Source organism: Microcebus murinus, chromosome 2 (genome assembly GCF_040939455.1).
Source record: "Microcebus murinus isolate Inina chromosome 2, M.murinus_Inina_mat1.0, whole genome shotgun sequence".
NCBI classification, from domain to species: Eukaryota; Metazoa; Chordata; class Mammalia; order Primates; family Cheirogaleidae; genus Microcebus; species Microcebus murinus.
In genome coordinates, this window is record NC_134105.1 from 105,055,326 (window position 1) to 105,069,575 (window position 14,250).

A 14,250-nucleotide genomic window follows, 5' to 3' on the forward strand; every position below is an offset into this window, starting at 1 on the left:
ACTGATATATATATATAAAATTAGCCGGGCATGGTGGCGCATGCCTGTAGTCCCAGCTACCCGGGAGGCTGAGGCAGAAGGATCACTCGAGCCCAGGAGTTTGAGGTTGCTGTGAGCTAGGTTGACGCCACGGCACTCACTCTAGCCTGGGCAACAAAGCGAGACTCTGTCTCAAAAAAAAAAAAAAAAAAAAAAAAAAAAAAGAACTTAAGGTTTAAGGCCACCCAAGAGCTCTGATGGTGATGGGCAAGGAGATTAATGTTATTTTCATGCCTGCTAATACAACATCCATTCCACTGTCCATGGATCAAGGAGTAATTTCTGACTTTTAAGTCTTATCTAAGTTTTCCAGAAGATCTGGCTAGGATACTTGATGGAGGTAGCTATACTAAACACAGATTTTCAATGTAGACAAAACAGCCTATACTGGAAGAAGAAGCTATCTAGGACTTCCATAGGTAGAGAGGAGAAGTCAATGTCTGGCTTCAAAGGATGGGCTGACTCTCTTGTTAGGGGCTAATGCAGCTGGTGACTTTGACTTGAAGTCAGTGCTCATTTTCCATTCCCCAAATCCTAGGGCCCTTAAGAATTTTGCTAAATCTGCTCTGCCTGTGTTCTGTAAATAGAACAACAAAACCTGGATGACACCACATCTGTTTATAGCATGGTTTACTGAATTTTAAGCCCATTGTTGAGACCTCTTGTTCAGAAAAAAGATTTCTTCTAAAATGTTACTGCTCATTGATGATGCACCTGGTCATCCAAAGGCTCTAATGGACATGTACAAGATCAATGTTGTTTTCATGCCTGCTATCACAACATCCATTCCAAGTCCATGGATCAAGGCGTAATTTCGATTTTCAAGTCTTATTATTTAAGAAATACATTTTGTAAGGCTATAGCTGCCATAGATAGTGATTCCTCTGATGGATCTGGGCCAAATGGATTGGAAACTTGGAAAGAATTTACCATTTAGATGTCATTAAGAATATTTGTGATTCATCGAGGTCAATATATCCACACTAATAGGTGTTTGGAAGAAGTTGATTCCAATCCTCTTGGATGACTTTGTGAGGTTCAGGACTTCAGTGGAGGAAATAACTGCAGATGTGGTGAAATAGCAAGAAAACTAGAATTAAAAGTGGAACCTGAAGATGTGACTGAATGGCTGCAATCTCATGATAAAACTTTAATGGATGAGGAGTTGCTTCTTATGGGATGAGCAAAGAAAGTGGTTTCTTGAGATGGAATCTACTCCTGGTGAAGATACTGTGAATGTTGTTGAAATGACTAGAAAGGATTTAGAATATAAATAGTTGATAAAGCAGCGGCAGGGTTTGAGAGAATTATCTCCAGTTTTGAAAGAAGTTCTAGTGTGGGTAAATGTTATCAAACTATACCATATACTACAAAGAAATCTTCCGTGAAAGGAAGAGTCAATCAATCTGCACACTTCATTGTTGTCTTATTTTAAAAAATTGCTACAGCTACCCCAACCTTCAGCAACCAGCTGATCAGTTAGCAGCAGTCAAAATTGAGGCAAGACCCTCCACCAGCAAAAAGATTATGACTTGATAAAGGCTCAAATGATCATTAGCATTTTTAGCAATGAAGTATTTTTAAATTAAGGTATATACTTTTTAAAATACATAATGCTATTGCTCACTTAATAGACTACAGTATATGTAAGCATAACTTTTATATACACTGGAAAATCCAAAAATATTGTGTGACTCACTTTCTAGTGATATTCACTTTATTGCAGTGGTCTGGAACCCAACGGCAACATCTCGGAGGTATGCCTTTACTCAAATGAGGCCCAGCAGGGCAGAACTGTCCAGGTCTGGAGTAGTAGTCAAGTGATGACTTTGAATGCTAGATTTGTATGAGTGTGACTCGCCTAATCGACTCGTTAACGTATTAACTGAGTCCACAGCGCTCCAGAAAACTAAATAGATGGGGTGGAGAATGGAACCTAGCACCACACCAACTAGGGGGGATGTCTCTCCAGGCCCCTTCCGCCAGGTGCTCTCTCTTTCCAGGATAGGTGATGTGCCCTGGGGAGTGGACCTACCCCCACCTGGACTCTCCCTTCCTAGTGTCCTGCAACTGCAACGATCCTTACCATGCTCCGCCCTCCCGCTCTCTCCCGGGTTCGATTCCGGGGTGACTTTGGATTGCCCCGCGCTTGCTCTATCCCCACCCCCTCCTCCTCTCTTGACCCGTCTGGGAGTCACTCATTTCCCTCTACCACGGCCAGGCTCAGGTGCTGGGCCGCTTTAGCCCACATCCCTTAGCGCACGCCGGCCCCCAGGGCCGCCCTTGGGCCGCCCTGGCCCCGCCCCTCCGCCCTTCTCCCTGCTCTAGCTCCGCCCTTCTCCCTGCTCTAGCTCCGCCCTTCTCCCTGCTCTAGCTCCGCCCTTCTCCCTGCTCTAGCTCCGCCCTTCTCCCTGCTCTAGCTCCGCCCCCCGCCCCGCCTGGCTGGCTCCTCCCCACGCCCTGCTCCGGCCCCGCGACGCCCCCTGTCGGCCCCGCGTGCGCTCTGCGGTTGCCCCTTTCCCGCGGTCCCGCCCACCGCGCGCCGTTGTCTTGGAGAAAGACGCGTGCGAGACGCCGCTGCCGGCTGGTGGGATCCGGTCGGTGGACACAGAATAGAGACCGCTGATTCAGCCACCCCCGGGGAGCCCCACAGAGCCCGGTCCTTCCATCCTGCCCCCACGACGGTCCCAGAGGCGCCGCGGACAGCACCAGCATGTCGAGCGAGCCGAGCACAACGGGGTCCTCACCGAGGACCTCGCGTCCAGGGACTCAGAAGTCGTCCGGACAGATGACCAAAAAGGGAGAGCGCGCGGCCAAGGAGAAGCCGGGGGCAGTCCTGCCGCCCGTAGGCGAGGAGGAGCCCAAAAACCCTGGTACGCTGGCGGCGGGGTTGGGGGACCCGGCCCGAGGCTGCGGCTCCGCGCGTTCCCACTCTGCTACTCACGAGGGCTATGGCTTCAGCCAGACTGAGTTCCTGAATCCCGGCTCGGTAGACAATTGAATTGAACTTGATCTTAAAGAACCCGCACTGTGGTTTGGGATGCTGACAAACAATATATGATAAGATGTACAAGGGAGGAAACCCAGGGGGTGATGGGAGGACAGAGGGGGGCTGCTGGGCGGTGCCTTTGAGCAGAGTTTTCATAGAGATGCTCATTCATTTATTCAACAATTACTTTTTGAATGCCTGCTCTGCACCCAGATATGGCACAGAAGATAACAAGATGGACACAGTCCTGTCCTCATGGAATTTGCATTTGCTTTGGGAAAAGAAAACAATTAGAATGTATAAGTGGGGGTGTGGTTCTTTTTGTTGCAAGTGAAAGAACCCCAACTCAAACTAATTAAGCACGAAAGGGAATTTATTGGAAGATTTATTGATATAAATCTGCCAGCTTTGCCATCACTGAGGGACAGGAACTTGCTGTCCCTAGACTTGAGGTAAAACAACTTGGAAAAGGTTCTAATTGTCCAGCCTTGGCCAGGTGCTGGTGTTTGGGGGGGCGGGGATGGGGAAGAATTATGAGAGATCAAGAAAGAGCAGCATCTTCTGGAAGGGAAGACAAGACAGTATAGAATCCTTTATATGCATGAATTCAGTTCATGTCTACGCACGTGCGCACACACACACACACACACACACACACTACTACGGCTGCTGAAAATGGAGTGGAAGGGGGAGAGAATGGAGGGAGGGAGATTTCAATAGCCTAGTCCAGGAACAGTGGTAGCTGGGATAGGGCAGTGAGGGTGGAGAGGGGTGGATGGGTTAGGCTCCTTGGAGAAACATTTTGGAGGCAGAATTCACAAGAGCTGGTGAAGGACTGACAGGGTGGGGAGCGAGGGATGCTCTCAGGATTCTGGACTGGGCGCTGGGTGGGTGGAGGCTTGTTCATGGCGATGGGAACGTCTGAAGGAGGGGGGTGTAAGGGAGGACCTCCCAGGGGCGATGCCAGCTGGGCAGCTGGACACATGGGTCTGGAATGCTGACGAGAGCTTAGGGGTGGAGATAGGACTTTGAGAGCTGCTGCTGTTCTGACATAGTTAAGCCCTGGGAATGAAAGAGATCCTCTAAGCAGGGAGGGAGTGTAACTGGAGAAAAGAGGGCTCAGGACCCAGCGCCTTAGAGGCCATAGAGGAGGAGGAGGAGGTGGCAGGGAAGCCTGAGCAGCCTTAACAACGAGGTAGGAGAGAATGAGAGTGACGACTGCACAGGGACCCTGGAGGTCATGGTGGCTTTAGCAGGTGCCGCTGTGTACAGTGGCGGGGACAAATATTGGGTAGAGAGTGATGGCTGATGTAGGGATGTGTAGAGGAAATCCCATCTGATGACTTCAGTTTCTCAAGAAGCTCTGAGGCGAGGTCATTAGTGAGCAGGAGGAACTACTAGCTAAAGTGCATAGAGTCCATTTCCGCCATCGCATACAGTTCTATGGGACAGCGCTCATCTAGAGCAGTGCTTCTCTGGGTGCTGTCATCGGACCGGACCTCCTACAGAATCAGAATCTCTGGGGATGAGGCCCAGGACATTGTTTTAACAGGCTTTCCAGGTGATTCTTAAGGGTGTTAAAGTTTGAGAATCTCAGTTCTTGAGAAAGGGAGGGGTGAGTGCAGCAGGAAGGGTGAGGCTCTCCCAGCAGAGGGAACAGCCTGGGAAGGCCAGGAACCAGCCGTGCCAGGGGGTTGCCCCCGCTCCCCACCTTCTCTTACCTGCTCAGTCCATCCAGCCGTATGCCTGGGCTCCTGCTGTTGGCTGGACACATGAGAAACACGTGCCTCTCACCCTCTCCCAGGAACCCTCAAACCTCTCTGCGTCCTGCCCCACACCCGCTGAGCAGAGGTCCCTCTGCAGCCTCAGGGCCAGCTCCCTACTGCTCGGCCACAGGAGTCCTTCCTGGCGCAGCTCCTGCAGCAGCTGCTGCCTGTGGCCTGGGTGGTGCTGCTGGGGGGGGGGGTCTGGGGTGTCCCGCGCTTGGCAGGGACTCCCCATCCCATCTACAGGAACCACTTCTTCCTGGGGTGGCCACGAGAGGAGCTGGATAGAGCAGGGGTCTCCTGGAGACCCAGACATCAGGTTTGCATAGCCTTCAAGATGGGAGGTGGTGGGCATGTCTGAATTGCTAGGGCTTTGTACGTGCTTGTCAAACAAATGAAAGTCTGCGGCTCTGCTGGCCTTGGGTGTATGTGGAGGGCAGAGGGTGGGAGTGGAGAGGAACTCACATCAGGCCTGAGCTCCTTTCTCGGAGGGAGCCTGAGCAGCCCCAGCAGGGGAGGAGGCCAGGGGAGGAGGCCGGCCTGGGGACACCCTGCGGAAGGCAGAGGCTCCGCCAGGGAGTGGAGAGCCGCGGTGGAAGCGGTCTTGACCGCTGGCGTGGGTTGGCAGTCAGCACATACAAGAGGCGTCCCCTTTCTCCCAGCTCTTGCTTTGCCACTGTTTCCTCGCAGTGTCTTCGGCGGCGTCAGTCTTTACGTCGCATTTTACGTTTTCAAATGGCCGTGAAGACGGCCGGCTTCCAGGGGGCGGGGGCCTGCGGTCTCTGGCGCCCCCTCGTGGCGGCGCGGGGCTCCAACCCCTGGCGAGGCGCGGCCGCCCCTCTCTCCTGCCGCCCCGCAGAGGAGTACCAGTGCTCGGGGGTCCTCGAGACCGACTTCGCCGAGCTCTGCACGCGGTCGGGCTACACGGACTTCCCCAAGGTTGTCACCAGGCCCCGGCCCCACCCGACCTTCGTCCCCTCCGCCTCCATGTCAGAGAAGCCCGCCCTGGGTGAGTGACAGTGGGGCCCCGCGGTGCCCGCCAGGGCCACCTGGTCCGTCCCCAGCCTCCCTTCGCAAGGTGGGCCGGATGGCGGGTCGCAGGGCAGTGCGCGCGCGAGTGAGCGGGAGGGGTTCGGGAGGGCCTGTGGCGAGGTGGGGGTCTTCGGCCTTCCTTTCCAAATCCAAGCACAGGCGGGCCTGGCTGGAGAAGCAGCACCCCCCACGCTTGCCTTGCGGGGTGCTCAGTCCCACCTGGGGCCCGGGGCGGTGGCTCTGTCCCCTCCCTTCTCACCCCTGCCTTCCAGACGATCAGCGGCTGTCGGGGTCCTGCAGCCTCAACAGCCTGGAGAGCAAATACGTGTTCTTCCGGCCCACCATCCAGGTGGAGCTGGAGCAGGAGGACAACAAGTTGGTGAAGGAAATCTACATCCGCGGTGAGCCCCGCTCGGCGGCACCCGGCCCTCGCCCGCCCTTCCCGGCCTGAGGGCTTCCTTCTCTTCCCCCTGTCTGGGTGCAGGTTGGAAGGTGGAGGAGCGGATTCTGGGCATCTTCTCTAAATGCCTGCCCTCCCTCAGCCAGCTACAGGCCATCAAGTGAGCGGCACGGGGTGGTGGGCGGAAGGCCGGCGTGGGGGCTGGGGCTCCTGGTGGCTTGGGGGGAGAGCAGAAGGGACACTGAGGACCCGGGGGGCTGTGGGAGGTGGGGCGCAGCTGGGGAGGGCAGTGTGGGGGCGCGTTTCCAGTAGGAGACGCTCCAGCTCTGCGTTTCTGAACCCCCCCCCCCAACGCCAGCTTGTGGAAGGTGGGGCTGACTGATACGACCCTGACCACCTTCGTCGCCCTCCTGCCTCTCTGCTCATCCACGCTCAGGTCAGCAGAGGGGGAGGCCCCAGTGCCTGTGCAGCCTGGCTGGGTGGGTGGTCAGAGGGGAGCAGTTTAAGAACGGAAGTGGCAAGTCCCGGCTCCTGTGGGCCTGGCATCCCTGTGGAAACACAGGCGTGCGGTGTCTGTTGGATGACGAGGTTCCCATTAGACAAGAAGCTGGGTCCCCTTTTTATGCCCACACCAGAGCCCAAAGAGCCAGACCTTGGAGGCTCATCCCCTCTCCTCTGCATCAGTCCCATTACCGTCCATTCCCTCCCCGAAGGTTCTCTGTCTTCTTGCTGGGTGCCTGGGGCCCTGCCACTATAGTCGGAGCTGGTAGAGCATACTCACTTCTTGCCCTTCCTTACCTTCCTTCACTAGCAGTCCAGCGAAGGAAGAGAGAAGGACTTAGGAATAGACACTGCAGGGCAGCGTGGGGACTGGTGGCGGGGGAATGGTTCAGGGAGGAGTGAGGGGGCAGAGAGGAGTGCCACCCCACTTGATGGGTGTGGAGCAGGAAGACCTGGAAGACTGCCTGGAGGAGGTGGTGCTGAGCTGAGTCTTGAAGGAAGGCTGGGACCAGGCCAGGCAGGGAATCGGGCAAGGGCATCCTAGTATAGGAGGGCACAGGAGCAAGTTGTGGTTTGGTGTATAAAGGCTAAAGCTGATTTGCCCGCCTGCCCCTTCGCTAGGCTCCCACAATATCCTGGACTGTTCTTGCTTCACAGAAGGTACCCCTCAGTGCTACCCTGGCTGGCCTGCCTTGCTTCTGTGGATGGGATGGACGTTCCTTGAGGGCAGGGACTGTGTCTTCTCCAGCTGAGAATCTCTAGCACTCTATATAGAACACACATTTTATCCCATCATAGCAATTAGAAATGGTTTGGCTAGCAGAAAAATAACTACATGAACTCATCTTATAAATAATATGTTAAAATAAGTCATAAAAATAATTTAAAGTGAATGTAATCAAGTTTTTTTTTTTTTTTTTGAGTCTTGGTTTGTTGCCCAGGCTGGAGTGCAGTGCCACAATCATAGCTCACTGTAGCCTTGAACTCCTGGGCTCACGCAATCCTCCTGCTTCAGCCTGCTGGAGCAGCTGGGACTCCAGGCATGTGCCACCATGCCTGGATAATTTTAAAACATTTTTTTTGTACAGACCAGGTCTTGCTATGTTTCCCAGGCTCGTCTCAAACTCCTGGCCTCAAGCGATCCTCCCAGGTTGGCCTCCATAAGTGCTGGGATTACAGGTGTGAGCCACCAGGCCTGGCCTAATGTAATCAAGTTTACGTGAAAGATCAGGCAGCCTGAAAGGTCAAACAAAATAAATTATGGGAGAAAGTTTTTAAATAGAGAAATTTCTAGCCATTAATTTCATTTTTGCTGTGGCTTAGAAAAAGACCTCCATTCTCACAGCACTGTTAGGGAAGCCGCTGCCTTGTGGAGGGGTCATGTAGTAGTTATCTATTGCTGTGAAACAAATTAACCGCGAGATTTAGTGGCTTAAGACAACAAACATACATTATCTCATAGCTTTTGTGAGACAGCCTGGATGTAGGTTAGCCAGGTGCTTGGCTCCGGGTCTGTTTTGAGGTTGCTCTAAAGCTTTTGACGGGGGCTGCTGCCATCATCTCAGGGATCAGCTGGGTCAACAGGTCTGCTTCCAAGCTCACTCGTATGGCTGACCCTGGGCTTCTCCACAGGCTGGCTGAGTGTCCGCAGGGCAGCTGGCCATCCGAGAGAGTGCCAGAGAGCACCCAGATGGAATCCACAGTCTTTGTAGCCTAAGCGTGAAAGTGACATCCCATCGCTTTTGCTATATTCTGTTCATTAGAAGTGAGTCACAGCTGGGCACAGTGGCTCACACCTGTAATCCTAATACTGTGGGAAGCCAAGGCAGGAGGATCGCTTCAGGCCAGGAGTTCAAGACCAGCCTGAGCAACACAGAAACCTCATCTCTACGAAGAAATAATAAGAATAAAAAATTAGCCAGGAGCCGGGCGTGGTGGCTCACGCCTGTAATCCTACCACTTTGGGAGGCCGAGGCGGGCGGATTGCTCAAGGTCAGGAGTTCGAAACCAGCCTGAGCGAGACCCCGTCTCTACCAAAAATAGAAATAAATTAATTGACCAACTAAAAATATATATACAAATAATTAGCCGGGCATGGTGGCGCATGCCTGTAGTTCCAGCTACTCGGGAGGCTGAGGCAGTAGGATCGCTGAGCCCCGGAGATTGAGGTTGCTGTGAGCCAGGCTGACGCCACGGCACTCACTCTAGCCTGGGCAACAAAGTGAGACTCTGTCTCAAAAAAAAAAAAAAAAAAAAAAAAAATTAGCCAGGTGTGGTGGTGCACACCTGTAATCCCATCTGCTTGGTGCCCATCTACTTGGGAGGGTAAGGCAGGAAGATCACTTGAGCCCAGAAGTCTATGATGATGCCACTGCACTCTAGCCCAGGCAACAGAGCGAGACCCTGTCTTCTGTGCCTCCCAGGCCCCGAAGATGACTAGGTGCAGCCTACACTCAAAGGGAGGGGATTACACAAGGGCATGAATTCCAGCAGGTGGAGATCATTGAAGGCCATTTTAGAGGCCAACTTACCACAGGTCACTCACTGACTTGAGAAGTGGCCCTTTAACATGGCCACACCTCTGAATTTTTAGTCTGGGGAATCATCACATACATATCCTATATTGGGGGACATCCTGTGTTTCCCAGCTGCTCCCAGAGACCCACAGTTCTCTCCGTCCCCTTCCCTTCCCTGGCCTCAGTGGTATCTCCCGGTTCTCAGATCTCCTCCACCCTCAGGAAGGTGTCTCTGGAGGGGAACCCACTGCCGGAGCAGTCGTATCACAAGTTCATGGCGTTGGACACGTGAGACTCCTTCCCCTCACCTACCTTCGCTGGGCCTGCCCCTCATCCCAAGCCATCTTTAGTCCTCACCATTCCTTGTCCCTTTAACATCTCTGCAGGGGCCCTCCATGCCTGCCCCTACACCCTCAGACCAGATGGCCCCTCTCAGGGCCTCCAGGTCTCCCGGATTCCGGAGATCGCCCGGAGATCGCCCCGTACCTGTACTTGCCGTGACCCTGGTTCTCTCTCCCGCCGCCCCAGGATCGTGCATTTGTCCCTGCGGAACAACAACATCAACGACCAGGGCGCGAAACTCCTGGGCCAGGCGCTGTCCACGCTGCACAGTTGCAACCGCACCCTCGTCTCGCTCAACCTGGGCTTCAACCACATCGGCGACGAGGGCGCGGGCTACATCGCGGAGGTGCGTGCGCGGCAGGCAGGGACGCACCGAGCAGGAGCAGGGGCGGCTGGGACCGCCCGCTCACGCGCCCCTCCCCGCCTCCTCAGGGCTTGCGGCTGAACCGTTCCCTGCTCTGGCTGTCCCTGGCCCACAACCGCATCCAGGACAAGGGCGCCCTGAAGCTGGCCGAGGTGGGTGTGCCGACTGGGCAGGGCCGGGGAGCCGGCCGGGTCCCTCCCCGCGTCTGACGCGAGGTGCGGCCTCACCGCAGGTCCTGCGCCCCTTCCAGCTGACGCACACCGAGGTGGTGGAGCGCCGGCGCCTCCTGCTGAAGGGGACGCAGGAGCGCATGCGATCGGTGAGGAGACCCGCCCGACCTCCTCCCACCCCTAGAGCTTGCTTCCCAGGTCGGCTGCTTTTCAGCAAACTGGCCATGCCGTCTCATCTCCATCCTCCTTCCCTGGGTAGCGACCGTCTTCCCTCTGACTTCTGCGCAGATCTAAGGAACGTCTGCCAAGCTTCCCACGGGGTGGGCTCTAACTGCAGGACCACCCTGTGGGCGGTAGAGTGTATTGGTTAAGAGAAAAGACACCAGATTTAGGCCACCTGGACTTGGAATTTGCCTCATCCATATACCAGCTTGTGACCTTGGGCATGTCACTTAACTGCGGTGCCTCAGTTTCCTCATCTGTCAATGGAGATCATTATACCTACCTCAAAAGATTGTTGAGAGGTTTAAATGACTTAATTCATGTAATACATTGAGAGTAGTGCTTGGCACTTAGCTCATTAAGAGTTAGCTACTAATTTTCCTCCAATACGGGAGTCTGAGGCCGCCATTACACCCCCTGTTCATCCCCACCCTGCTCTCTCTACTGTTTCTTCCCAACAACCCAGCTCAGAGGGGCCCATACAGACTATCTTAGTATTTAGGCAGGGCAGTGGGTGGGAGGTGCTGTCAGCCTGACTGCCACTCAGGCATGGGTGCTGCCGCCCCCAAGCCCCCATGGAGGCCGGGAGGGCCCTGGCTTCCTCCTCAATCCCCTCCCTTTTGCGAGCACAGCCCTCTTCCTCTCGACATGGGGACACGAAAATGGATCGTGAGAGGAACCAGATGATGGGGCCCAGCAGTATTGCGCTGGTTGACAAGATGGACAAGATGCAGACGATGAAAACCCCTAAGGGCCTGGGCAAGAAAAAGGACAAGTCCGGGGTAGGTGTGCCGTGGGAGGAGCTCTGGGCACCGGGCGATGGAGCGGGAGCTTCCGTGGGGTGCAGATGGAGGTGGAGAGGAGGCCCAGAGGGCCCTAACCCCACCCCTGCTCCCTGCCCCTAGTGAGGGAGGACTGTCATCTCTCTTCTCACACCCCACAGGAAGTGGTCAAGAAAGAGGAGAAATCAGGGTCTGGGCAGTCACCCATACAAGGACCCCCTAAGAAAGAAGACACCACGAAGGCAGGCAAGGGGAGTAAGTGTTGGCACCCTCCTCTGCCGGCGCCTTTCCGTGTGGAGGGAGGAAGAGGCAGCATGCAGGAGGCTGCTTTGGGCCTGGACATGCCTGCCCGGAGCTAGTCTTGCCGTGTCCCTCTGGTTCTTTCTTCCTTCTCACAGCGAGCTGATGTGGAAAGCCCTACCCAGCCCAGACATCCTGACCTGCCATTCTCCATATCTCCTTTCTTGGGTCTGGACCCTTGTGGCCCTGTCCTCAGACAAGGAACACTCTGGCTTAGCTGCCCCACTCCCCTGCCATTTCTGTTACACTCAAACTCAGAGCTGTCAGTCCAAGGAGTCTCTTGGCCTCCCTGGCCAGTCCTCTCTGGGCAGCCTGAGTGGTAGTAGCAGAAGTGTGCACTGTGCATTCTGGTCTTCTGGCCCTAGAGGTAACCATCCCCGAGCAGAAGCCAACCAAGGGAAAGGGACCCAAGACGGGGAGCAAAGAGAAGCGCAGCATTCTCTTGGACTCTGAGGTAAGCTGCCCCAAGAAGTGGAGTGTGGGGGGCATGTCCCTGGGATTCCAAGCTTGCCTGGGAGCTCTCAACCCTGTTCCCCTGGAGTGAGGTCTCCAGCCCTGTACTGTGGCAGCAGCCACTTATTTTCAAATGTTGTCCTCCATTCCTGTCTCAACCACATCTGAACCCCGCTCCCATCCAACCGGGATTGTGGTGACAATGGGGCTCAGTGCCCCTTCTCCTCCGCCCATGCCACTCAGCCTGGGCAGGCCCCTCTACTCTTCTTGTCTATTAATAGCTCACATTTGGATCCACTGTCTCAACTCAGGCTGTGTCCCCAGAGGCCACCAGCTCATCATCCGCACCCCATCATTTGCTCGCACAGTGGCACAGGAACAAAGTGTGTTCTCTTTTGCCCATCAGCCGCTCCCCAAGGCTGGCAGGGCATTTTCATAGTCATGGCACCTTCTTCAAGCCCTTTCTCCTTTGCCTTTGGGTCCTTCCTTTCCCCTTCCAACATGGACCAACTTGCTCCTTATTTCAGAGATCTCCCTGGGTTACCTCCATCACGCCCCATCCCTCCAGTTGTCAGCTGCCTAAGGGCTTGTCTCTGTCCTTAAATTTTGTTTCCTCCATCAGATGGACCCCCCTCGACCCAGGAATCTTGTCTGGCACTTAAGACCTTACAGAAGAAAAAGTTCCCATGGCGGGGGGTTGCCTTTCAATTCCCATTTTTGTTTCTGCCTGTCTTGATTAGGCTATTTCTCACTAGCACAACGGCAATTTCTTGTCACCTTGTCTTCAAGTGTCACTTTCCTCCAATCCATTCTCATTGCCCTAGGTGTTAGGAAACACTTAGGCATGAATGTAACATGCTGTCCCACGGCTCCAGACCCTTTGCACTTGCCACTTTCTTTGCCCACTCTCCCCTCACCTGCATCTGCCGATGTCCATGCACGTTCACATTTCAGCTCACAGGCCACCTCTCCATCGAGACTGTTGCTGGCTCCCCACACTGGGCTATGCTGTCGCCCCTCTGTGCTCCCACAGTGCTCTGAGCCGCCTCCCCTCAGGTGTCACACTGTACTGCGTTCCTTTCTCATTCTCCGGCTCCACCACACGAAGGAGCTTCCTGAGCATATGGGCTTATTTATCTTTGTATCCCCAGCACCTAGGACAAAGCCTGGACTATAACCGGTACTCAAAACATGCTGAATGAATGCATGGCCTGCTGATCAGCTCCCCTCCTCTCCTGAAATTAGTGTTCTCCTTTAGCAGCTGTTTGCTGAAGCTACTGAGGTGGTCAACCCTCTCCTGGAGCCAGTGGAGCACCGAGACGGGAAAGTTTTCATGCCTGGAAACAAGGTCCTTTTGCACCTCAACCTCCTCCGTATGTCTGCCTGCCTCCCTGGCCCTCCTACCACAAGGCTACCTGGGCCCCACCCTGCCATGAGGTTGCCCATGGAGACCTGGTCCTCCCATCACTGGGCGCCATGGCGTCAGAGGCCTTCTAGCATGGGGCCTGGGGGTGGGGGAAGCGCTGAGGACAGGCGATGGGAGTCAGGAGGGGTTAGAAAGATGGTGGGTGGGTGGAAGTTGAAAGGTGTGAGGGGAAGGCAGAGGAGGGAGGAGTCAGAGGAGTAAAGGTGGTCCTGGGCCAGTGGGCTTGGGGCTGGGGGCTGGAGGAGCCGGTCTGCTGAGGGTGTCCGGGGAGGTGTCAGGCGTGATGAGGCTGGTGGTGTAAGAGGCCACCCCGCCTGCGTCTTCCACCAGGAAACAACATCACAGAGGTGGGGCTGGAGGCCTTCCTCACTGCAGTGCGGTACCAGGTGCAGTTCTCCAAGCCCAAGAGTGCATCCAAGGGCCCAGTGGGGCTGCTGTGGCTGTCCCTGGCGGTGAGTCCCCATCATTCTTTTCTGCTCCCGCTGCTGCTGTAGGCAACTTCTCCCTATTTCCAAGGAAGGTCTGTAGTTTCCCTGATTCTTTTTATGATAACATAACCTCCATTCCTCTTGTGAGATCAGCAGTCTTAATCACTCTGCCTTTTGTCCATGTCCCCAACCCCTGACCCATTCTGCCCTAGGAAGCTTCTTTTGTTATTCCTAGGGGACTAGTCTTTCCTAGTCAGCTGTCAGCCTTCCTTTTCCTCTTTCAGAAAAACTGCTTCGACCCACAATGCCCTGCGTACCTCAGGATCCAGGAGCTGATGCTGCCGAGGGACCCCATCAAGACCAAGATCAGGGAGGAGGAGGCCATGCCTGCTTCTACCTAGACTCTCCCATTTGCTTCCCTGACACTCTGGGCCACAAAACCTGTCTCTGTGGGCTGACCTCCCTGGGGAGGTCAGACTAATAACAGTCTATTGCTATCCTTTTCCCTGAGGTTGTCTGA

The 14,250-nt window shown here is 54.8% G+C and overlaps 1 protein-coding gene across 3 annotated transcripts; it reads left to right on the plus strand.

The window, feature by feature from the left end:
• Window positions 1–2,583: 2,583 nt before the first annotated feature.
• Window positions 2,584–14,240, plus strand: LRRC71 (leucine rich repeat containing 71). Of its 3 annotated transcripts, none has more exons than XM_012767676.3 (15): window positions 2,584–2,912; window positions 5,654–5,803; window positions 6,099–6,227; window positions 6,311–6,386; window positions 6,585–6,662; window positions 9,466–9,531; window positions 9,772–9,931; window positions 10,018–10,101; window positions 10,182–10,268; window positions 10,974–11,123; window positions 11,285–11,378; window positions 11,789–11,877; window positions 13,138–13,249; window positions 13,633–13,754; window positions 14,015–14,240. In XM_012767676.3, exons 1-15 carry the CDS (start codon window positions 2,753–2,755, stop codon window positions 14,129–14,131), a joined length of 1,674 nt encoding a protein of 557 aa, XP_012623130.2. In that variant the 5' UTR covers window positions 2,584–2,752; the 3' UTR covers window positions 14,132–14,240. The 3 variants fall into 3 exon arrangements, with proteins under 3 accessions (XP_012623130.2, XP_012623129.2, XP_075856360.1); XM_012767675.3 differs by having other exon boundaries at window positions 2,598–2,912; window positions 13,135–13,249; XM_076000245.1 differs by lacking the exon at window positions 2,584–2,912 and having other exon boundaries at window positions 5,710–6,227; window positions 13,135–13,249.
• The last annotated feature ends 10 nt before the right edge of the window (window positions 14,241–14,250 follow it).